The sequence below is a fragment of the Megascapheus bottae genome, chromosome 1 (assembly GCF_031878675.1).
Source record: "Megascapheus bottae isolate mThoBot1 chromosome 1, mThoBot2.hap1, whole genome shotgun sequence".
In the NCBI taxonomy this organism is placed as follows: Eukaryota; Metazoa; Chordata; class Mammalia; order Rodentia; family Geomyidae; genus Megascapheus; species Megascapheus bottae.
Window position 1 is genome coordinate 53035531 of NC_143509.1, and position 24302 is coordinate 53059832.

Sequence of the window (24302 nt, forward strand, 5' to 3'; positions counted from 1 at the left end):
AGTTGACACTATTAAGACTCATGAATAAAAAAGAATTCCTGGGCCCTGGAGCATAGCCCAGTGGTAGAATACTCGCCTAGCATACACAAAGCCCTGGGTTTGATTCCTCAGTATCACAGACTCAGAAAAAGCCAGAAGTGCTGCTGCAGCTCAAGTAATAGAGCTCTAGCCTTGAGAAAGGCCAAGGACAGTACCCAGGCCCAGAGTTCAAACCCCAGGACTGGCAAGAAAAAAAAAAATTATAAATTTGAGATCAGGCCAGTTTCAGACCTTATTTCAGAAAAATCTAAACAAAATAAATATTTTATACCATATAAAGCCAGAAGTGCTGCTGCAGCTCAAGTAATAGAGCTCTAGCCTTGAGAAAGGCCAAGGACAGTACCCAGGCCCAGAGTTCAAACCCCAGGACTGGCAAGAAAAAAAAAATATATAAATTTGAGATCAGGCCAGTTTCAGACCTTATTTCAGAAAAATCTAAACAAAATAAATATTTTATACCATATTTCCCAGGGTTTTAATTAACTGTAAGCAAGTTATTTTATAAATGACTATGGTAAATAAACTGGAAAAACTATGCCTATAAACTAAAATAGATCAATTACACACTGAGAGAGAAAAATATCATTAATAAGGAAAGCTCCAATAACAACACTGGATACAACAAAGTAAATACATAAATAATAACAGAACAAACAAATATAATGCAGTTAAAATTCTGAAGGGTACTTATTTCCCATATAAACATTCTGTAACAGTCAAGCTATCAAAAACTATGAGGACATATTATCAAAAATTAAAATATTTTCAAGCATAAGAGTCACAAATATGTCACTCATTTTCAATAACATATTGCAGGAAGACTTCAAATATTTCATAAGTCAAAGAGAAAGACAGGAGACAAAAATCTCTAGGAACTCTCCGACTAATAACTACACTGCAAGTTTAAGGACAAGTGATTCAAACTGGAGAAGTATAATTCAGGTGACAAATCTATTTGAGGGCTGTATCATCAACATACCATTTGCTAGTGTTCCCATATTTAATATCCAATATTTCCTAGGTGAACTTGGCTACTGAAGAAATTGCTCCTCTCCTTCATATGCCTCACTACACGGGATCAAGAAAGTTTCTACTAAGGAAGCCTTCTGCTTTGAGCTGCTCTTGGCCTTCCAAACATAACTATAACATAGACAGCATTTCATTTCCCTAATCATATTTCTGACAACAGTCTATCATTAAGCTTATGCCTCAGCCCTGCCCCATGACCCAACAGTGGTGAGTTTCATCTCTCAAAATTCATTCACATAAAGTCACAAAATATTTAAGGGAAAAATAGTAATATCGGAATACCTTATTCCAATCTGGGGCATATATTTAAATATTAAAATAATGATATATTCAGATATTTAAATAAAACTAAAAAGAAAATCAAGAGAAACCCAGTCTCATTCAATTACATAAAATCATCCCTCATAAAAGATTATAATCACATAGTAGTATGCAACTGAGATTATACACTAGTAATTTTTCAGTTGATACTGATGATGCCATTACTAACCTCTGACTCATCACCCTTCTCTCTATAAGCAGTTGCAATGCTGGTCTGAACAGCCTTAATCCATGCCTGACGCAGCTTTTCAGAATCTGCCTGGAGCATACAACTCCTAAAAGGAAATAAGATACTGTTCAATAACAATCAAAAATACTCAAATCCATAAATTGTATATTTCTGCCCACTTTGCTATATATATATATATATATTTTTTTTTTTTTTTGGCCAGTCCTGGGCTTGAGCTCAGGGCCTGAGTAATGTCCTTGGACTTTCTCAAGGCCAGAGCTCTACCACTTGAGCCTCAGCACCACTTTCAGCTTTTTTTCTATGTATGCGGTACCAAGGAATCGAACCCAGGTATTCATGCATGCTAGGCAAGCACTCTACCACTAGTCCAAACTCCTGGCCCCTATTTAATAATTTCTGTTGAACCATTAAGCGTATTTTTAGGGAAAAACCTGCTTTCAAAGAAATAAAGATACCAATTGTATAAATTATCTCTTAAGAGGCTGAGATCCGAGGATCAAGGTTCAAAGCTAGCCCGGGCACAAAAGGACCAGAGACTCTTATCTCCAATTAACCTCTAGAAAACGAGAAGTGGGGCTAGAGAAGTGGGGCTCGGCTCAAGAGTAGGGCGGTAGCCTTGAGCTGAAGAGCTCAGGGACAATGCCCACGCCCAGGGGTAATGCGGTAACCTTGAGCTGAAGAGCTCAAGGACAGTGCGCCCAGGTGAAGTTCAAGCCCCATGACGCACAAAAAAAAAAAAAAGTTAAAAAAATATACAAACAAGCCAAGTATGGTAGTCCATGCCTGTAATCCCAGCATTTGGGAGGCTAAAACTATTTGAGAATGAGGCTAGTATGAGTATAGAACAAATACCTGTCTTAAGAAAACTAAAAAATCAAGAAACAGGTAATTTAAATGTGTATATATGTATGTATGTGTATATATATTATAGTACTTACATGTGTATGTATAGATGTATAATACACACGTGTTTTATGTATGTTTGTATATGTGCACATATGTCTATGTGTATCTTTATATATACATATAAAGTATATGTGTATATATGTACATATATTTACATCTATACATAAAGTATATTACAGTTTGAAAAGTAGGTGAACTTATATTTATATATATACAAACTCTTAAATATACCATATAATACTTCTCTGAACTGTGCCATGCATGAAATGTGTCATGAAAATATGAAGTAAAAACCTTAAAAAGTTATATGGGCACATAACCATTACAGACTTTAAAGGATAAAATCCACAAAGAAAAGTCATGCTTGATAATACGTATTATCAAGGTGCCCAGTGGTGCAGTAGCATATCCATCTCACAATATGTACCATCATTCTTGAAATTTGTTTTGAAAACATCTTTTTCTTTTTTTAGCACAAATAATCATAAGTCAAACACAAATTTCTCAACTAGAAAGTTCTTTAAGACAAACTATCAATTATCAAATTCTTTAGAACCACTCACTTTGTTGGTGAAACCACCTCAAAGCAGAATCTTCTTTCAATGTCTTCACAATGCTTCACTGTGCAGAGCCTGAGATCTTCCACTACTACAGTGGGGTTATCCTACAATAAGTAAACAAGATTCCCATGTTTATCAATTTATACTGCCAATAACAACGTTTTAAAATATTACTTGTAATAAAGGATATAATTTTAAAGACTCATATTTTACCCTATTGCTAGGATATAACTAATACAAGTAATTGTGTCTTAATAATTTTATTTGCCTTACAAAATTATTACACATGGAAAAAAAACTATGAAGTGAAATAATTTATATAAAAAGGGCTTTGTCCAATGTTTGGAACTTAATAATCCATAATTTCACCTATTAATTTTCTTCCTTTTTCATTCATATCCATTACTTCTCTAGTCTCCACTTCCAAATAATAGGCACCAGTGGCTCATACCTATAGCTACCCAGGTGGCTTGAAGCCAGCCTGAGCAAGAAAAACCACAGGACTCTTTTTCCAAATAAACACCAAAAAGCCAGAAGAGAGGGCCGGGAGTTTGGCCTAGTGGTAGAGTGCTTGCCTAGCTTGCACAAAGACTCGGGTTCAATTCCTCGGCACCACATAGATAGAAAAAAAGCCAGAAGTGGTGCTGAAGCTCAAGTGGTAGAGCTCTAGCCTTGAGAAAGTCCAAGGACAGTGCTCAGGCCCTGAGCTCAAAACCAGGACTGGCAAAAAAAAAAAAAAAAAAAAAAAAGCCAGAATAAGTATGGCTAAAGTTCTAAAGCACCTGTCTTGAGTAAAAAGCTAAGGTACAGTGCCCTGAATATGAATTCAAGCCTCTTACTGGTACCAAAAAAAAAAGTCAGTACATAAGTTATAATGAATGAATATAATTTCTGGTTTTTAAAAGTTTTTTTTTATTTGAGTGTTCTGAGTTTTGAACTCATAGCCTTGAGCTTGTTAGTCAGATGCTCTACTACTTAAATCACAGCTGCAGTATAATTTGTCATCTTTAACCTTTCTGAATTATCATTACTAGATAACAATCCTTAAAAAGCATATTCTCTTTCTATCTCACAATATTACTAGGTGAATATCATATCCAGGCACCAGAGGCTCACGCCTGTAATCCTAACTACTCAGTAGGCTGAGATCTAAGGATGACAGTTAAAGCCACCCAGGGCAGTAACATCCTATGAAACTCTTATCTCCAATTAACTACCAGAAAACGGAAAATGGTGCTGTGGCTCAAGGGTAGGGCAGTAGCCTTGAGCTGAAGAGAGCAGGGACAGAGCCCAGGCCCAGAGTTCAAGCCCTACAGTAGACCAAAAAAAAAAAAAAAAAAATCATTAGACATTAGAGTAATAATCCTAGGACACAGGAAATTCCATCTCAAAGCTATAGTTAAGAATTCAGGGCTCACATTGGGTGCCAGCAGCTCATGCTAGCTATTCAGGATGTTGACATCTGAGGATTGCAGTTTAAAGCCAACCTGGGCAAGAAAGTCTATGACTTTTATCTCTAATTAACTACCAAAAAGCTAGAAGTAGAACTGTGGAGTGTGGAGTGCTACATTTGAGCAATAAAGCTCAGGAACAAGGATGCAAGCCTTAAGTTCAAAACTCACACACACACAAAGAATTCAAGGGCCAGGAGTTTGGCCTAGTGGTTGCTTAGCATGCACAAAGCCCTGGATTCGATTCCCTGGTAGCACATACACAGGGAAAAAAGTGGTGTTGTGGCTGAAGTGGTACAGCTCTACCCTTGAGAAACCCCAAGGACAATGCCCAGGCCCCGAGTTCAAACTCCAGGACTAGCAAAAAAAAAAAAAAAAAGAATTCAGGACTCAAGACTCAAGTTGTGGCTCAAGTAGTAAAACATGAGCTATAAGTGGAAAAAAGCCAAACAATAACTTTGAGTTCAAACCCTAGTATTGGCATGTATACAAAAAAGAATCCAAGATTGAGTGACTAAAGGACATATATGTATATATGAAAATAGCATAATAAAATCCATTATAAGCTGTTTAAAAAGGTGAGTATGAAGGAGAACAAGAAAGCAGGAGGGTCAATTTTATCAGTATTATCTATGCATGTATGGAAATAGCACAATAAAATCCCCTTATGCGATCAGTCTATGCTAACAAAAATGGGAAAAGAGTGTCAAAATGCTTCTATATATAATACTATAGAAATCAAGAGAGTTAAAATTTCCCTGAGGTAAGATAGTGAGTACGTTCTCTCAATGAAGTTAATTTATATATACAATGGAGAAACTTTAGTTTTAACAGTTTAGTATCAGTTTAGTTCTAGTTTTAACTGTTTAGTATCAACCAATGTGACTACTATTGAAAACAAGATAAGACACTATTTCCATCATCCCAGAAGGCTCTCTGACATTCTTTCCAGTTCATCTCCTTATGTCCACCATGGACTTGCATTTGGGATTCTGCATGTATGGGTACATGTGTGCACACATGTGCATGGACCAGTCCTAGAGTTTGAACTCAGGGCCTGCCTGGGTGCTATCCCTGGGCTTTTTGTTCAAGGCTAGCACTCTGTCACACCTCCATTTCCAGCAGGTGTTTTTGTTTTTGTTTTAGTTTTTTGCCAGTCCTGGGGCTTGAACTCAGGGCCTGAGCACTATCCTTGGATACTTTTTGCTCAAGTCTAGTGCTCTGTCACTTGAGCCACAACATCATTTCTGACATTTTCTGTGTATATGGTACAGAGGAATCAAATCCAGGCCTTCATGCATGCTAGGCCAAACTCCCAGCTCCCATTTCCAGCTTTTTGGTCAGTTAAATGGAAATAAGAGACTCAGGGACTTTCCTGCCTCGACTGGCTTCAAACCATAATCCTCAGACCTCAGTCTCCTGAGTAGCAAGGGTTATAGACATAAGCCACCAGTGTCCAGCTTGCATTGCTGGTTCTTAAAAATTACACTAAAGGACTCATACAATATCTATAAGCTCATTTGTTTAGGGGACTTTTTTGTATTAAATTTCACAGGGTTTTGTTTTCCCCCCTTCACCTGCTTTCGATGTTTCCTATTACGGATCTTTTTGTTTGTTTGTTTTTTTAGTGCTGGTTTAAAAAATGGAATCCAGATTCAGCATCATTCTTCCTAAAACGTTGGTAGGTTTTAAGCTAACCATAGTGGTGCATCCCCATAATCCTAGCTACTTAGAAAACTGTAGGATAATCACTATTTAAAGCTAGCCTGGACAAAGTTATTCACACACTTTACCTGAAAAACAAAGTGAAAGGCAAAAAGACTATAGCTCTTGCCTAACAAGTGTGAAGCATGGCATTCAAACCCTAGTGCCATGAATAAATAAATAATTTAAATGTTCATAATTTCCACTCAAGAGTTTCCTTAAACATGCCCCAAACTAGTAAGTAGTAACTATAGTAATTTTGTGCATGAGCACTTATGCACTGCAATATTTATTAAAGCAAACAATAAAAATCAAATAAAATTGGGGACTGGAGGCATAGTTCAAGTGGAAGAGTGCATGCCTGGCATGGGCAAAGTCCCGGCTTCAATCAGAATGGAAGAAACACCACCACCAACAACAACAACAAAAAAACCCTAAAGTTGGGAACTCACTCAACTTTCCCTTAATTTCTTTTCCTTTTTGTTTGAACTATATAGTTTTTCACAATAAAAGCAGATGGGGCTGAGGAGACAAAGCACTTGTTCTGAAGGTAGTTTGTTCACTAAAAAGTGAATTTTTAGCTCATCTCCAAAAGTAGGTAAGTGGCATGACCAACGATAATGCTACGGCTGATATGGGCTTACCTACCAAAAAAGGGAAGGATTCCTTACAATAAAACACTAGCACAGGGAACATTTGTGTATGCTAGGCAAGCACTCTACCATTAGGCAAAACTTCCAGCTCTTAACATTGTAGTTTTGGTGTTGTTTTTTTTTGTCAGTCATGGGGCTTGAACTCTGGGCTAGGCACTGTCCCAGAGCTCTTTAGATCTCAAGGCTAGTGCTCTACCACTTTGAGCTACAATGCTACTTCCCACAGGGAACATTTTTTTTTTTGAGAATTTTTTTTATTGTAATTAGTAAAAGGGTTACATGATATTTGCCAGATAGAAGGTGCATTAATTCACATACATTGATACCCTTTCACATGTCTTGGTACCCGTTTCCCTCCCCCCCCCACACCCCCCCACAGGGAACATTTTTATGCATGAGTTTTTACTTAATTTCTCAAGGAAAGACTTACCTTAAACTTTTTCTGGTAAACCAGCTGATTGTTCTGTATTGAAAACCAGCGTCTAAATAAAAACAAAACAGACCATTTTCATAAACATAAGTTACTTTTCCTATGAATAGAAATGAAATAGTGGGGAAAGGACTAAAAATCAACATATAGTAATGATATTTTTATGAACCAGAGGCAATATGGGATAAATTAAGAACATCATAAAACCATAAATTAGGAAAATAAAATAGTATATTTTGATTCATTTTATATCACAAACTTATACCAACAAAAGCTGCTATTTATGCTATCATCAAATAATTGTTTTAAAATTTAAATATGAAGCTTGAGATTCATCAAAATAAAATATTTTCTCCCAATTATATTTATAAAATTAAAATATAAACTATGAATTAAAATATCCCTGCATATAAATATTAGTATAAATTGTGTTTTATTTTCAACCTTTCAGCAAATAATTCAGCAAGTATTTGATCTTATAAGCAAAAAAGAAAACTAATCATTCAAGAACTCGTATCAAACAAGAGATAATCACCAACTAACTTGGTCATACTGTATACTTCTAAGCAAAATAAAATTATCACAAATGATCTACTCAACTACATGGTTCTGCTTATCACTATAAATTAGAAAAACAATTTACTTGCAATCTTCTTTAGAAGAAAAGGCTAAGCCATGTATATTGTGCTTACTAATTCTAATTTATTAAAATAACAAGACTTAATATCACAGCCAAAAGCATTCATAAAAGAAAGCAAAACTTCTCATCAAGCATGAAAAGTAAAACAATAAGTCATTATTTTAAAATTAGTTTCAGGTGAGATGATTTCTATTGTAAACATTAGTTATTAATCTATTAGCAGATAGAGATTCTACCTTTTCATTGCTACTAGTACAATTCACTGGGAATTATATTTAGAAATTTCAAATTCTATTTATTTTAATTTGGATATGTCTCCAAATCTGAGAAAATAATTAAGAAACGCTTTTCCATTTCCATGCCTTTATACTAGACTGTTAGGTATAAGAAAAAGGTATCACCTTTCTTATTACAAAATAAAATTGTTAAATTGTTAAATAAGCACCTAGACAAAACAAGGTGGGTTGTCTCTAAATGCAAATCACCAAGAGACTAGAAAAGGAAGAACTTCCCTGTATCTTTGTTTTGAAACAGATGGCAGGTTAGAAATGTTAAAGGAAATACCTACACACAAACAAAATGGTGCAACCCTGACACATGAGATGACATGCAATGGAAATAATCTCTGCTACTGATTAAAGTGGTTTTCTTAATTGTTTGGTGGAGAGTGACCTATATTAACAAAGATTCATAGGTCTTATAGCATAGTAACAATTTTATATTATTTTGATGAAAATACTGAGTTTTAATGAACTATGGGAAAATGCCCATTTAACAATGTAACTTTCATGGTTCTATGATCCTTAAAAAAAAAAAAAAAATGGGGGGCTGGGAGTTTGGCCTAGTGGTAGAGTGCTTGCCTAGCATGCACAAAGACCTGGGTTCAATTCCTTGTACCACATACACAGAAAAAGCCGGAAGTGGCACTGTGTGGCTCAAGTGGCAGAGCGCTAGTCTTATTGAAAGCCCAAAGTCAGTGCTAAGGCCCTGAGATCAAGCCCCAGGACTGGAAAAAAAAAAATTATTTTGACCTATTTCATCATAGGATAATACTTCCTGCAAAGAATAACAAAATACTAAAGGAAAAAAATTCCTGAGATGATTCCCTGTTTATTAACTTAATATTGTATTTCCTCATCCCTAACCCAAACCCCTAGAGTTTGAATTCAAAAGCTCTATACTTGCTAGGCAGATGCTCTACTTTTCAAAACACCTCCAACCTAAACATATCTGCTTCTTGAAACTCATTTACCTGCTTCTGAGTGACATTATCACTTCAGCTTTAATATGCTCAAGAAAGACAATATAAAAGTGATCTAATATTGATACCTACTAAAGAAAAAAGGTATATTATCCTAGGTAGAAAAAGGTATTGAATTACAATTCTACCTGCCCTCTACTAAAACTAAAAAGAAATTGCACTACTCACTAGTCAAAAACATTATACAGATAAATAAAATTTTTATTTTATCACTAGATTTATATAAACCTAGTGATTATTAACATTTTTTTTTTTTGCCAGTCCTGGGCTTGAGCTCAGGGCCTGAGCACTGTCCTTGGACTTTCTCAAGGCTAGAGCTCTACCACTTGAGCCTCAGCACCACTTCCAGCTTTTTCTATATATGTGGTACCAAGGAATCGAACCTGGGTCTTTGTGCATGCTAGGCAAGCACTTTAACCACTAGGCCAAACTCCTGGCCCCATTATTAACATTTCTAAGAAAAAGAAAATTGAAAGTGACAAATAGCTCGTGACCTATGGGATATAGAAATACTTAACATTTTTTTTAAATAGTCGATACTTGAAATTTGAAAGGGAAGAGGAGGGGGGCGGGGAGGACGAGGACAACAAAGCTGAGGCTGCTGGCTGGCTTATTCCTAGAATCCTAGCTACTCAGAAAGCTTAGATATGAGGACTGAGGTTTGAAGCTACTCCAAGCAGGAACGCCTATGAAATTTTTACCTCCAATTAACCAACCAAAATTTCAAAGTGGGTGTGTGACCAAAGTGGTGAGTGCTAGCCTTGAGGAAAGAAGCTCAGGAACAGTTTTCAGGTCCTGAGTTCAAGCTCCAGTACTGGCATCAAAAGAGAGAGACAGAGAGAGGGAGAGAAAGGGAAAGGATGGGCAAGGGAAAGGAGGAGGGAGAAGGAAGGAGGGAGGGAAGAGGGAGGAGGGAGGGGGAGGGAGAGAAAAGAGAGAAAGGAGGGGGGAGGGGAAAGGGGGAGGGGGGAGGGGAAAGAAGGGAGAAGGAAGAAAGGAGAGGGAGAGAGGGAGGGAGGGAGGGAGGGAGAGAGAAGGGGCGGTGAGGAGAAAAAGGAAGGGAGAAAGGGAGAGAGAAAAAGAAAATAACTAGATCCAAAGAGAAAAACTTTCAAAGGCAATGTGCTAGCTATTATATATTAAGGTCTCCAAGATTAAGGAATGGTGCACAAAGCTAAGTCTTCAAAAAGGAAAACTTATCCATTAACATCAGACAGCACTACATACTGAAGTAATTCAGTATAGCATTTTAGACTAAAATATTCAATTTCTAAAAATTAAAGATCATGAGCCGGGCACGGGGGCTCACGCCTGTAATCCTAACTACTCAGGAGGCTAAGATCTGAGGATCAAGGTTCAAAGCCAGCCCAGGCACAAAAGGACCTGAGATTCTTATCTCCAATTAATTTCAAGAAAATGGGAAGTGGGGCTTGGCTGAAGGGTAGGGTGGTAGCCTTGAGCTGTGGAGCTCAGGAACAATGCCCAGGCCCAGTGGTAGGGTGGTAGCCTTGAGCTGAAGATCTCAGGGACAGCGCTCAGGCCAAATTCAAGCCACATGACCCACCAAAAAAATAAATAAATAAAAATTTAAGATTATGGAGCAGGAGTGTAATATAGTGGTAAAGAGCTCACCTAGCATGCACAAAGCCCTAGGTTCGATTCCTCAGTACCACATACACAAAAAAGGCCAGTAGTGGCATTGTGACTCAAGTGGCAGAGCACTAGGCTTGAGCAAAAAATGTTCAAGGACAGTGCCATGGCGCTGAGTTCAAGCCCCAGGACTGGCAAAAGAAAAACAAATTAAATATTATTCTTTTTTATATACTAACAATGCCCAGATGACAAGGAAAAACATAGATAGGAAAGGAAAAACGTATTTATGAAAATCAAGCATCTTTTACCATGCATGATCAGTAGTTCCAGATCTGATCATGAAGAAAGCCGGGAGTTTGGGCCTAGCATGCACAAAGATCCTGGTTCGATTCCTTGGTACACATACATAGAAAAAGCTGGAAGTGGTGCTGTGGATCAAGTAGTAGAGCTCTAGCCTTGAGAAAGCCCAAGGATAGTACCCAGGCCCTGAGTTAAAGCCCCAAGACTGGCAAAAAGAAAAAAAGAAGGAAAAGAAAAGATCATGAGGAAAAAATAAAACTTCTTATCTCTAGGTTTATCACTAAAACTGTAAATTACGGGCTCATATACCTATACGTACAGATGCCAAATAAAATCACAAACATGGCTTTAGTTTATTACATGGGAAAAATTAAAGAAAATCTAGGAACTACCAATATATTCTTTCAACAAAATTAGTTTCCAAAGTGACTAATCTTAGCTGCTCAAATTTTAGCTTGTTAGTTTATTTCCTTCATTTACAGAGGGGGTGGGGGGGCGAGAGGGAGAAAGGGAGAGGGAGAGGAGAGGCATTCCTCTTAGATATCTGTAGTTTTCTTGAGTAACTGAAAGTACATCAAATGTTCCTTATAGATTAAAATGGAGTACAGAAATGGGCAATCAAGAGGAACAATTTCATTCCTCAAATAAAATGCTTCTATTTTCTTTCCAATTTAAAACATAAAGAGACATTTTATCCATTGCAAGTAATCCGGCTGAAATGCAGGTTAATTATGAGCTTTCTCATGCCAAAGAAGAAATTGGAGTAAGATAAGGAAAAAGGGAAGGAAGCCATTTGGTACCTGATATGATCGGGCTTTTTCCTGTCATGTAAAAAAATGGGGCAGGATTAAAACAAAAGGGAAAGGTGGTAAAAGAATGAAAATGCAAATGTGCAAAATAAGCAAAGGACTAGCATGATACAAATAAAGCAGGAATTAAAGAAACTAGCTTAAGCTTATAAACTTACAAAATAATCAAAGGTATCTGCTCCATTTTATCTAAGCATCATAAATACACAAATGTGGAACAATTCTAACTCTTGGAATTCTGAAATATTGATTACTTTAGAAACACTCAAACCATGCTTCAAGTATTACCTTATAAAAATTCTGGATGGTCTTAGTATACTTGGGCATATCTCTTCTATTATTATTTTCTAATTCTATAGTCAGACTAGAAAATATAGATAGTACCTTGCCACATCATAAAAACTGCTCCTAAAATTAAGAAAAATAATCATTGTAGGTATACCTACAGAAACCTAGAATAAATGAAAGATTTTTGTAAAGAAGTAGGATCATTAAGAATTTCAAGAATTATAAATATTAGCCAAATAAACCTCCCACCTACTCACCTCCACTTTTATTAAATGATAGCAAAGAGTCTAAGGCCACACATAAGAGTCATCTTTAATTTATGAATGCTTATTTTAAAACAAAAAAGCAGTACAAATAAAACATTTGTTTCTGTAGCAACAGCATATAGAACACTTTGCTTTAAAAAAAAAAGTTGTGTAACTCATTTCATTCATTTAGCTGTATTTTCTAATGCAACAAAGGTAGTAGCTATTTTTCAGCCTTTCTACATTATTAAATAAATTATATCAAAATGTACTTAATTTTCCTTTTTAATTTTTCTGCATTTTTAACCAAAGTAGGAAGATTAGAATACATTAGATCCTGTTCCAACAGTCCACTAGTTTAAGCTTATGGTGAAGCTATCAAACTGAGAAAATAATTGCAAAGGAAAACTTATTATGCCAAACAATATACAATATGTATATGTTCATTTCAGAACATACAACTCCCCTTCCAAGGATATACAGATCTACAGATGCTGAAGTCCTTTATATGAAATGTCCTGTATTTGCATATAACCTAAACATGTGTGGGGTCTGCGTGTGTGTGTGTGTGTGTATACATACACAATATGACTTTTTTTTGTTGCCCAGACTATTCTTGAATTCCTGGGCTCAAGTGATACTCCTGCCTCAGCCTGAGTATGATAGGACTAGAAGCTTGCACCATTATATCTAGTTCTCCTGTATACTTTAAAACATCTCTCTATTATTTGCAGTTACTAACACTACATAAATGCTATGTAAGTAACCATTATACTGTTAAAGGAACAATGAGAAAAAATAAAAGTGCACAAAGCAAGTACACATTTGTTTTTTTCCAAAGGTTTTTGAGTCACATGTTTTGCTTGAGCTCATGGACATAGAGGTCCACCTGCATTTACAGATATACCTCACTCTGAGATTCCACTACAAATCTGAAAACCATCAGAAACAAGCTCAACAGTCCACTTAAGATACAAAAATTTTCACTCCTATGCTATTTTAATCACATCACATAAAATATACCTATTCGGGTAAATTTAAGACTAATGAATATGGCTTTCAAAAAACTAATTACAGGGGCCGGGAGTTTGGCCTAGTGGTTAAAGTGCTTGCCTAGCATGCATGAAGACCCGGGTTCGATTCCTCGGTACCACATACATAGAAAAAAGCCGGAAGTGGTGCTGAGGTTCAAGTGGTAGAGCTCTAGCCTTGAGAAAGTCCAAGGACAGTGCTCAGGCCCTGAGCTCAAGCACAGGACTGGCAAAAAAAAAAAAAAAAAAAAAAAAAAAAAACCTAATTACAAAACCACAAGCTGAAGTTTCACAACTATTTGGGAGGTCACATTCACATCTCTCTCAGAAAGGTAGTCTTTTTTAAAAAGCTGATATTAAAAGTTTAAAATGCCATAATTCTGTAAAACTTTATAGATTGTGCCTGTACAGTGACTATAAAATGTTTCCTAAAACTAATCAATCATTGGGCACTGATGGTTCATGCCTATAATCCTAACTATCCAAGAAGCTAAGATCTGAGTACCCAGGTTCAAAGCCAGCCCAGGCAAGAAAGTCTGTGAGATCGCTATCTCCAACAACCACCAAAAGAGCCAAAAGTGGAACTGCGCATCAAGTGGTAGGACACCAGCCTTCAGCAAAATTTCTCTCTCTCTCTCTCTCTCTCTCTCTCTCACACACACACACACACACACACACACACACACTAAAGAACTAAAAATACATAAGCAATCAGCAGAATCTTCTTAGCTAAGTAGCAAGATTCTTGTTTTTGTTTTTTCTTGCCAGTCCTGGGGCTTGAACTCAGTGCCTGAACGCTAACCTTGGGCTTTCTCAAGGCTAGAGCTCTACCACTTGAGCCACAGCACCATTTCTGGCTTTTTCTATGTATATGTGGTACTGAAGAATCGAACCCAGGTCTTTGTGCATGCTAGGCAAGCACTCTACCACTAGGCCAAACTCCCGGCCCTGGATTCTTGTGTGTTTTTTGATATTTTATTTTAACGAGGTCAGCGAATCTTTGCAAAGGTGTTACAACTGCATAAGTCAAGTTATGAATACAATGCTTTTTCTTCAACCTTTCCTTCAATTATCCCATAATTTTCCTCACCCCGACCCTCAAGTTTCCTGTATGTTTTAGATTAAGGCATAAGTATCACAAATATTATAACCTCACCAAAGGCCAGTAGTAACAGATTAGATTATGTTGGATGAAGAACTAATCAGAAAAGCAGGACAGACACTACTCAAATATGGCTAAAGGGAAAGTATTGGTCAGTATTTCCTGAAATTAGATTCTTAACAAATCTCACTTAAAAATTGATACATTCGGGTCCGGGAGTTTGGCCTAGTGGTAGAGTGCTTGCCTAGCATGCACGAAGACCCGGGTTCAATTCCTCGCTACCACATGCATAGAAAAAAGCCAGAAATGGTGCTGAGGCTCAAGTGGTAGAGTTCTAACCTTGAGAAAGTCCAAGGACAGTGCTCAGGCCCTGAGCTCAAGCCCACGACTGGCACAAAAAAAAATTGATACATTCTAAATTAATACAAAGCCGTGGCTCACACCCGTAATCCAAGCTACTCAGGAGGCTGAGATCTGAGGATCAAGGTTCAAAGCCAGCCCAGCACAAAAGGACCTGAGACTCTTATCTCCAATAAACCTCTAGAAAATGGGAAGTGGGGCTTAGCTCAAGTGTAGGATAGTCCCTGGAGCTGAAGAACTCAGGGACAACACCCAGGCCCAGGGGTAGGGCAGTAGCCTTGAGCTGAAGTGGTCAGGGAAAGCACCCATGACCCACCAAAAATAAATAAATAATACAAAACAAGAATATTTTAAATAACATTTAACATACTTTTTTCTTCCCCATTTATATAACTCCTACTATGCTTTAGATATATTTGTCCCCCAAAGTTTTATGACTAGTCCTCAGTATGGTGGGAAGTAAAATCTTTTAGGAGGTGGGCCTTGGGAACTGCCAATGGAAGGATGGTTATGGAAAAAGATTGGCTACTCCTGCACTCTGGCTTCTTAGTGTCCCCTATGAGCTTTCCTGCACCACTTCTGCCACTATGATGCAATCCACTGCCAGGCTCTCACCAGAAGACGGCACTTTCAGCCTCCAAAACTGTGAGTGGAATAAATCTCTCCTCTCTCTCAATTATCTCTAAAGCTCAATTTCTTTACTGAAAATGAGGCTATTAAACTTTAACCCATGATTCTAAGTAGTAATTGTTATCTCACAACATATAAATTGTACTTCCTTTTAAAAGCAGCCCAATTTCCAAGCAGCACATAACAGGTTTACTTTTGAGGATTGTAGCTACTCTCCATTCATTTTATTTTTAACATTTATCAAATAAATTCATAAATCAAATGAAAATGTTCACTTAAACGAATATTAATTTTCTTCTACTACTATAAGTAGCCATCTAATTTTCTACTAACACTTATTGTGCTGCTTCATTTTAAAGTCTGGGATCATTTGTCAGTAAAGTAGTCCATGGAAGTTTACATCTTTTCTTCTTAACATAATGGCATGTATATATAGACTTATTCTTTTTCCTCTTGTTAAATTTTAAGAAAGTTGTTTTAAAATCTGAAATTTAAAACTAAATTCTAACATTATAAATATACTGGCTGAATAGTCTTTCTTTTATTTACTATGAAATTTACCAGTAACACTATTTTTTTTCTATTTCATGGTCTAGTTACAGAAATGACCAAGAAAGGTTTACAAGATTATCCAGACCCTTAAAACATCAATTTTAATTTTGACTTGGTAGTAATTAGAAACATTATTTCTAATTAGATCACTATAGTCTTCCTGTATTCATTTGTTTTGTTTAAAGTTCTTCAAAACTTAAAGAAGTCTAATGTCAAATACAATCACTGTTCTTTCCAGTGTAAATTCACTACCTTATACCATTTAAATTTAAATCTGGCTGTAACAAATGCTAAGGAAATACTCAACACATTGTTTCTTTCAATACCAGGAAACCAAAGTAAGTACTTGCAAAGCATTAAACATTTGGGTTTCTATTAACAGAATTGTATACTGAACAAACTTAACAAGAAAATGCTATTTTTACATTTATTTTTTTCTCAGTCACAGAGCTTGAAATCGCCAGCCCAGGTCCTGTCCCCTAAACTCTTTTGCTCAAGGCTAGCATTCTACCACCTTGAGCCACAGTACCACTTCAGATTTTCTGGTGGTTAATTGGAGAAAATAGCTTCAAAGACTTTCCTGGCTGAGATAGCTTTGAACCTTGTTCCTCAGATCTCAGCCTCCTGAGTAGCTAGGATTACAGATCTGAGCCACTAATGCCTGGCTGAAAATGCTATTTGTTTTGCCAATGTCCAGTAAAAACTCAACTCTATCATCCGGCAAATTCTCTACCACTAGGTAAACCAATATCTTGTCCAAATAACAACATTTACACATTTTAAATAATAACAGAAGAGTAAATCAATCAATCAGAACCAAAACTCAAATCTCAATTATTACTAAGCTATTCTATTGGGGATGAGAAGGAAGAGAGAGCTTCTTCTTGAATAAAAGATTAATTGCTGATATTTAGGATGGTATTTAGATCTGAAATTGTTTTACTTTATATTAATACATAGAATACAACAAAATATTTCATACTTTCTTCTTTTAACAAATAATCTTACTAGTCCAAGCTGACTTAGAAATCACAATCATCCTGTCTTGGTCTTCTGAAAACAAGGATTACAGACATGTAATTCCACATTCAGCTCCTACCCTCACTCAAAACCAGCCATTTTTCCAAGAAGTGATGTGACCACAGGTATATTCCAACTGGTAGCTATGTATACATTCATTTATTCATTCTTCTGGAGGAAAAATACTGGGGCTTGAACTCTGGGCCTCCTGAGGTATGCCTTTTTCTTTAGCTGTTTTTCAGACAGCATCTTATACTTTTAGCCCAAGGCAACTCAGTGCCTCAAGTACAATCCTTTTACTCATTCATCCCACATAGTTGAAATTATAAATATGTACTTTCAGCCCAAGTTTGGGGGTAGGAGGGAAGCTGCAGGGCAAACAACCTAGGACTTGACCTCAGGGTATTGGCACTGTAACTAAGCTTTTTTACTCAAGGACAGTTCTCTACCACTTGAGAGAGAGCTCCATATCTGGCTTTTTTGGTAGTTAACTAAAAAAGTTTCAGACTTTCCTGCCCTGCGTGGCTTCTAATCACAATACTCATATCACAGCCCCCGGAGTAGCTAGAATTATAGTCATGAGCCACCAGAGTCCAAAATGGTTTGGGGTTTTTTGTTTTTGGTGTTTTTTTGTTTTGTTTTTTGTTTGCCGGTTTGGGGTTTTGTTTTTTGACAGTCTCTACTCTGGCTTCAAACTATGATCTTCCTGATTTCTTCTCCCTTTCCCCCTTCTCCAGCTCTCTCTAGTAGCTAGGATTATAAGAGTGAGGCACACAACTGGCATACTCTCATTCCTATAACAGACATTTAGTAGTTTTATGATTTTCTAATTTTATAAAAGTTACTTTATTAAAATCTAAAGGCTAAGTTTAGAATAAAGTAGAAATAGCTATCACAACCGCTCATATGAAAAATAATCCTATTTCCTTAAGTTCCTCTTTATGGCTACTACAAAGTGCCATATTTCAGGATATCATCTGCCTTAAAATTTTGTAAGTGAACATTAAGTAAAAGCATACATATAGGGGAGGAACCAAAGGGGAAGAGGAAGCTCCATTATTCTAATCATCAGTGATATTCAATATATAATTTGGACTAATACCTATTCAATAAGCAGGGTGGGAAGTAGCTTGTGTGAGGATGTAGTCACAATAGCCAAGCAACATAAAAGTTCTACTTGCTTCCTCCTTTAACCATGCTTGCAATTTAAGATTGAAGAATATTTTCACTTTCACTTGCTTCTAAAAGTCTTTTCTTCAATGGACTGAAACCAAGAAAGTTACTACAACTAAGTGGCACACATCGACAATCCTAGGTATTCAGGAGACTGAGATCTAAGGGTCCAAGTTTGAAGCCAGCCCAGGGAAAAATGTTCAAGAGACTCTTATCTCTAACTGACCACCAAAAGGCTGTTCAGGTCACATCATAGAGTATCAGCCTAAAGTGAAAAGGCTAAGGGAAAATGCCCTGGCCCTGAGTTCAAGCCCAACTAACAACACAACAGAAAGAGAAAGAGAAAAAGAGAAAGTAAGAAAGCATGCAAGCAAGAAATATACTTCCTACACAATTTTAAAAATTTCAAGAAAAATGAAGGAAATAGCTGCCCAACTCCAAATATGGAAAGATTAAGATTTGCATGTAAAATATATTACCTGTTCCATGTTTTGAAGGCATTGCTGGCCCGTTTAAAAAGATACCCTTCCATGACAATGCCATTTGCAGCATCTACATTATATTCCAACTTAGAATCATCACTGGAGAAATCCTATGCAAAATAACACACAAGAGGTCAGATTAGGTCATTATGTTACCTACCAAAATCAATGTTCCTAGGGCAAGAGTTGAAAAGGAAGGAAAGCTTTGTATTAAGGCTATGACAACATAATTCATGAGAAATGAGGTCTTAAATGACCAATAATTGAGGATGTTTCAGCACATTAAAGTACTTCAATTCAGTAGACTGCTGTACAGTAATTATGAAAATGATGGTATAAAAACATAGGTTAATACATAGAACATAAAAAACAAAGTAATTTCATTAAAGTAAAAATAGTATGCATGCAAATAGACAGAGAAAACAAGTAAACATTACACGAGTATTATATTTGAAGTTTTTATCACAATTATTTATGATAATGTATACACAATTTTAAAGGACATGAAAATGTATTTCATCTGGATTATTTGGATCTACCTAGGTATTTTTAATTTATTTATTGCCAGGAGTGGTGGCTCACATCAGGAGGATCACGGTTCAAAGCCAGCCTGAGCACAAAAGGACCTGAGACTCTTATCTCCAGTTAACTTCTAGAAAACGGGAAGTGGGGCTTGGCTCAAGGGTAGGGTGGTAGCGTTGAGCTGAAGAGCTCAGGGACAGAGGCCAGGCCAAGTTCAAGCCATTCAAGCCCCATGTTCAAGCCCCACGACCCACAAAAAAGAAAGAAGGAAGAAAAGGAAGGAGGAAGGGAAAGAGGGAGAGAGGGAGGGAGGGAAACATCACTTACATCTGAGCTCATGATAAAGGTTGTAGCCAACCAGAAAGAAAATGGTGAAATGTTGCAAAAGAAAACAAAAACAAACAACAACAAAAAAAACACTACCATATTTATGAATGAAGTGTTCTATAAACATTTTTATTGTTGTTGTTGTTTGTTGCTCATTGGGCTTGAACTCTGGGCCTGGGCGCTGTCCCTGCTCAAGGCTACCACCATACCCCTTGAGCCACAACACCACTTCTAGTTTTCTAGGAGTCAACTGAAGATAAGAGTCTCACAGACTTCAGTGTCTGGGCTGGCTTTGAACCACAATCCTCAGATCTAACCTCCTGAGTAGCTAGGATTACAGGCATGAGCCACTGTGCCAGGCTTACAAACATTAAACATTTTAAAGTACCCAAAAACAATCAGTACTAAAGCAGAATTACTGACTATAGTAATTACAAGAATAGGGATTACAGCCAGGCATGTCTATAATCTTAGCTACTCAAGAGGCTGATTATCATGATTCTACAAGTCAATGACACTTCTATCCCATTAACCAGCAAAAAAAGTCAGAAGTAGGGGCCGGGAGTTTGGCCTAGTGGTTAAAGTGCTTGCCTAGCATGCATGAAGACCCAGGTTCGATTCCTTGATACCACATACATAGAAAAAAGCCAGAAGTGGTGCTGAGGCTCAAGTGGTAGAGCTCTAGCCTTGAGAAAATCAAAGGACAGTGCTCAGGCCCTGAGCTCAAGCCCAGGACTGGCAAAAAAAAAAAAAGTCAGAAGTAGAGGCATGGTTCAAATGGTAGAGAAAAGCCATGAGTAAAAAAGTTAAGTGAGATCTCAATGCCCTGAATTCAAGCCCCAGTTCAGCACAAAAATAAACAAACAGAAAAAGTACTAGGTTACACCATCAAGAGAAATAGTTTTATTCTAATCCAACAGAAGGAAACTGTGCAAAAATAAAATTTAAAAGACACCATTACAAGAACATTTAAAATGTACAGGCTCATAGTTGTAATCCTAGCTACTCAGGAGAGGCTGAGATCTGAAGATCTGCCTAGGCAGGAAAGTCTATGAGACTCTTCAAACCATACGCAGTGCTGTGGTCAAAGTGGTAGAGCACTAGCCTTGAGTAAAAGAGCTCAGGCCCTAAGTTCAAGCTCCATGAATGACAAAAAAAAAAATGTATTAGAATAAATCTAGCAAAAGATATTAAAGAAAATAATAAATCATCCTAAAAGTGATCAAAATAACTTCAATAATTGGAGAACATGACAAGGCCATCAATTAAACAACATTATAAAATAAAGACATGATTTTCCCCAAAGCTGATTATTTGATTTAATATATATAATCTCAAAATCTCAAAAGCTGTATTTGTGGAACCTGAAAAGCTAAAATTTATATGGAAATGCAAGCCTAAAGTAATTCATTTCTTCAAAAGGTAGGAAGCTTTGCTTTATTAGATATGAAGACTTTCTATAAAGCTAATAACTAAGAGAATACAACTAAGAGATATTAAAGAGAAAGACTATTAGAACAAAAAGCCTGATGATAGCCTTAGCTACACGTAAATATGAAATACAAAGGAAATACTATAGCATGTTAGGGGAAAACACCTTTAATAACTGACCCAAATCCACTAGGTACTAATGGAAGAAAAACTGCAAATTGGATCTCTATTTGACACCATAAACAAAAATACAAGTATACTCATAGTAAACATCTAAACATGAGGTCTAGTGATGTAGCTCAGTGGCACAGTTCTTGCCTAACATTTGTGAGGTCATGAGTTTAATCCGTAGTATCACACCAAAAAAAAAAAAAATTAAAGCCGGATCTAAGCATGAAAAACTGAGTCTTTACAGAGGAGAAAGCTCTGTGATTAAGAGACAGAAAAGATTTACTAAGGATACCATGCACCTTTTATTCCTTCGGTCTTGACTTGTCTCACTCAACATGATTGGCTCTAGATTCATCCACTTCCCTGTGAATGCCATTATTTTATCTTGTCTGTTGGCTATGTTGAATTCCATTGTGTATATATACCACATTTTCTGTATCCATTCATCTGCAGTAGGGCAGCTGGATTGGGTCCCTTGCCTGGCTATTGTGAATAGTGCAGAGATGAACACAGTTGAGCAGGTGTCCTTATCATATCTTGGGTTATGATGTTCAGGATAGATGCCCAGGAGTGGTAAGGCGGGACCATAGGGAAGGTCTATTTTCAGTTCTTTAAGAAACCTCCACACTGCTTTCCAGAGTGGCTGAACTTACAATCCCACCAGCAGTACAGTAGGGTCCCAAGACCAAAGGAACAAAAGGCGCATGATATCCTTAATATGTGACTATTAGATCCACACAGTACAAAAGCGATAACGCAATATTTGTGTACCCAATGCTATGGACATGGTATTGGAAATATAAACACAACTACATAGACATAAAAATCTATGACTCTATAGACATAATATTTTATTACATAGATTAATATGTATCTATGACATACAAACCCTTAGCCTAATTTTAATTATGTTCTAAAATCTAAGTGTCAGTGATTATATATAGAGATTCCTTTCCTGAATATTTGTTTGTTAAATATGTCATTTGAAATAGGATGTAAAAATCAATGTTAATAAATTCTTTACTAAAAAAGAAAAGATTTACTAAGCAAGACACAAAAGGCATCAAATAAAAACTAATAAACTGCATAAAATTTAAAACACATATAATCCAAAGAGGCTTATGCTTATGCTTATATTTAGAATACATGAAACATCTGATTGACAGCTACACAACCTGACAGAAAAAAGGAAAACAAAACACAAATAGTTCATAAATAATATGTATATTCCAATAATGAATATAGTCACAAAATTATGTATAAATTAAAACCATAATGATGTATGTCTACATATGCCCACAAAATTAGTAAAACTTTAAAATTGTTTACAATATACCAAGGTAGCAATGAGCAACGAGAACTCTCAGAATACTGCCTGTAAAGAATGGAATTATACATGAAGAAACAATCCAGTATTGCCTATTAATGCTGGACACACATACACTCTTGATTATAGACAGTTTTACTCTAAGAAACTAATCAAAAATATGTACTTATGTAAAACCATGTGTGTATTTACAGTATTACAATGTCTTTAATTGGTCAATGTCAGTTCTTCAAAATCTAAATATGGTTTTCCTTAAATTTAAGTTGATTTTTTTGTTTGTTTTTTTACCTGTAAGGCAGCCTTGTGCCAGCATTTAAGGGCAGAAAAAAGATAATTATTCATAATGAACAAAAATAGCACTGTTTTCAATAAAGGAAAATAGTTACTGTTTAAAATCAAATAAATTAATCTTAGATTTAATACTAGTTCTGGATCTTCAATACAGTATTTAACACAGTAAGGAAAGATATTAATATATATATATATAGCCATTAAATAATTGAATTCAAGCACATAAGCATTTCTACAAACATCACAATCTTTCATTTTATTTTTGCCAGTCCTGGGCTTGAGCTTAGGGCCTGAGCACTGTCCTTGGATTTTTCTCAAGGCTAGAGCTCTACCACTTGAGTCTCAGCATCACTTCAGGCTTTTTCTATATATGTGGTACCAAGGAATCGAACCCGGGTCTTCGTGCATGCTAGGCAAGCACTTTAACCACTAGGCCAAACTCCAGGCCCACAATCTTTCATTTTAATTAAAAATTGTCCCATTTTGGGCCGGTAGTTTGGCCTGGTGATAGAGTGCTTGCCTATGTACCAGATACACAGAAAAAGCCAGAAGTGGTGCTGTGGCTCAAGTGGTAGAGCTCTAGCCTTGAGAAAAGTCTAAGGACAGTGATCAGGCCCTGAGAGCTCAAGCCCCATGACTGGCAAAAAAAAAAAAAAAAAAAGATTGTCCCATTTTAACAATCTTTTCACAGTAGTGGTACTAAAACAAATTACTCATCAAAATATGTTGGGCCAAGTGTAGTTTTGTATACCTATAATCTCAGCTACCCTGGTGACCTAAGTAGAAGGATTGTGGTACAAAGTGGACCCCTGGCAAAACTCAAGGTCCTCTCTGAAAAATAACTAAAGCGGAAAAAAAAAAAAAAAGGTCTAGGAGTATACCGCAAGTAATGGATTATAATTTAAAAGGGGGAGGGGTAGTCTTAAGTGACAGTATGCCTGCCTAGGAAGCACGAGGCCCTGAATTCAAACCTCAGTACTGCATTAAAAAGAAAAAAAAAATCACACGTGCTAAATTTATTCCGATTTTCCTGTCAATATAAAAAAGAGCTCCAGGTATGATGGGGCACACTTATTTGTTATCCTACCACTCCAGAGGTTGAGACCAAAAGGATTACATAACAAGAGTAAAAATTCCTAAATTGGTTTAAAGTAAAGGAGGTAAGGAAGAGAGAAATGAGAGAACAAACAGTTATTCAAATAAAAAACTACGACTAGGCATGGTGTACAGACATGTAATCCCAGCTACTTTAGACAGAGAGAATCAAGAGTGCAAATCCAGTCTGGAATACATTGAAGATCCCCTCTAATTTTTGAATAAGTTAATTTTTTTCCCCAGTTGTGGGGCTTGAATTCTGAGCCTGGATGCTGTCCCTGAGGGCTTCAGCTCAAGGCTAGTGCTTTACCACTTTGAGCCAAAGCACCACTTCTGGTTTTTCTGGTAGTTAACTGGAGGTAAGAATAT

At 36.5% G+C, this 24302-nt stretch overlaps 1 protein-coding gene across 8 annotated transcripts in view; it reads right to left on the reverse strand.

Moving 5' to 3' along the window:
- The window catches only part of Acap2 (ArfGAP with coiled-coil, ankyrin repeat and PH domains 2), a 131163-nt gene that overhangs the window by 31545 nt on the left and 75316 nt on the right, over positions 1 to 24302 (reverse strand). For 3 of the 8 annotated variants that reach the window (XM_090344105.1, XM_090344101.1, XM_090344133.1), the window contains exons 10-15: positions 22836 to 22847; positions 18767 to 18879; positions 11878 to 11898; positions 7284 to 7335; positions 3049 to 3149; positions 1559 to 1664 (exon numbers count right to left, since the gene is read on the reverse strand). In XM_090344105.1, the coding sequence (XP_090200231.1) occupies positions 1559 to 1664; positions 3049 to 3149; positions 7284 to 7335; positions 11878 to 11898; positions 18767 to 18879; positions 22836 to 22847 (405 nt within the window). The remainder of the gene's footprint in view (positions 1 to 1558; positions 1665 to 3048; positions 3150 to 7283; positions 7336 to 11877; positions 11899 to 18766; positions 18880 to 22835; positions 22848 to 24302) is intronic. The other 5 variants (XM_090344110.1, XM_090344141.1, XM_090344124.1 and 2 more) reach the window with 3 other exon arrangements.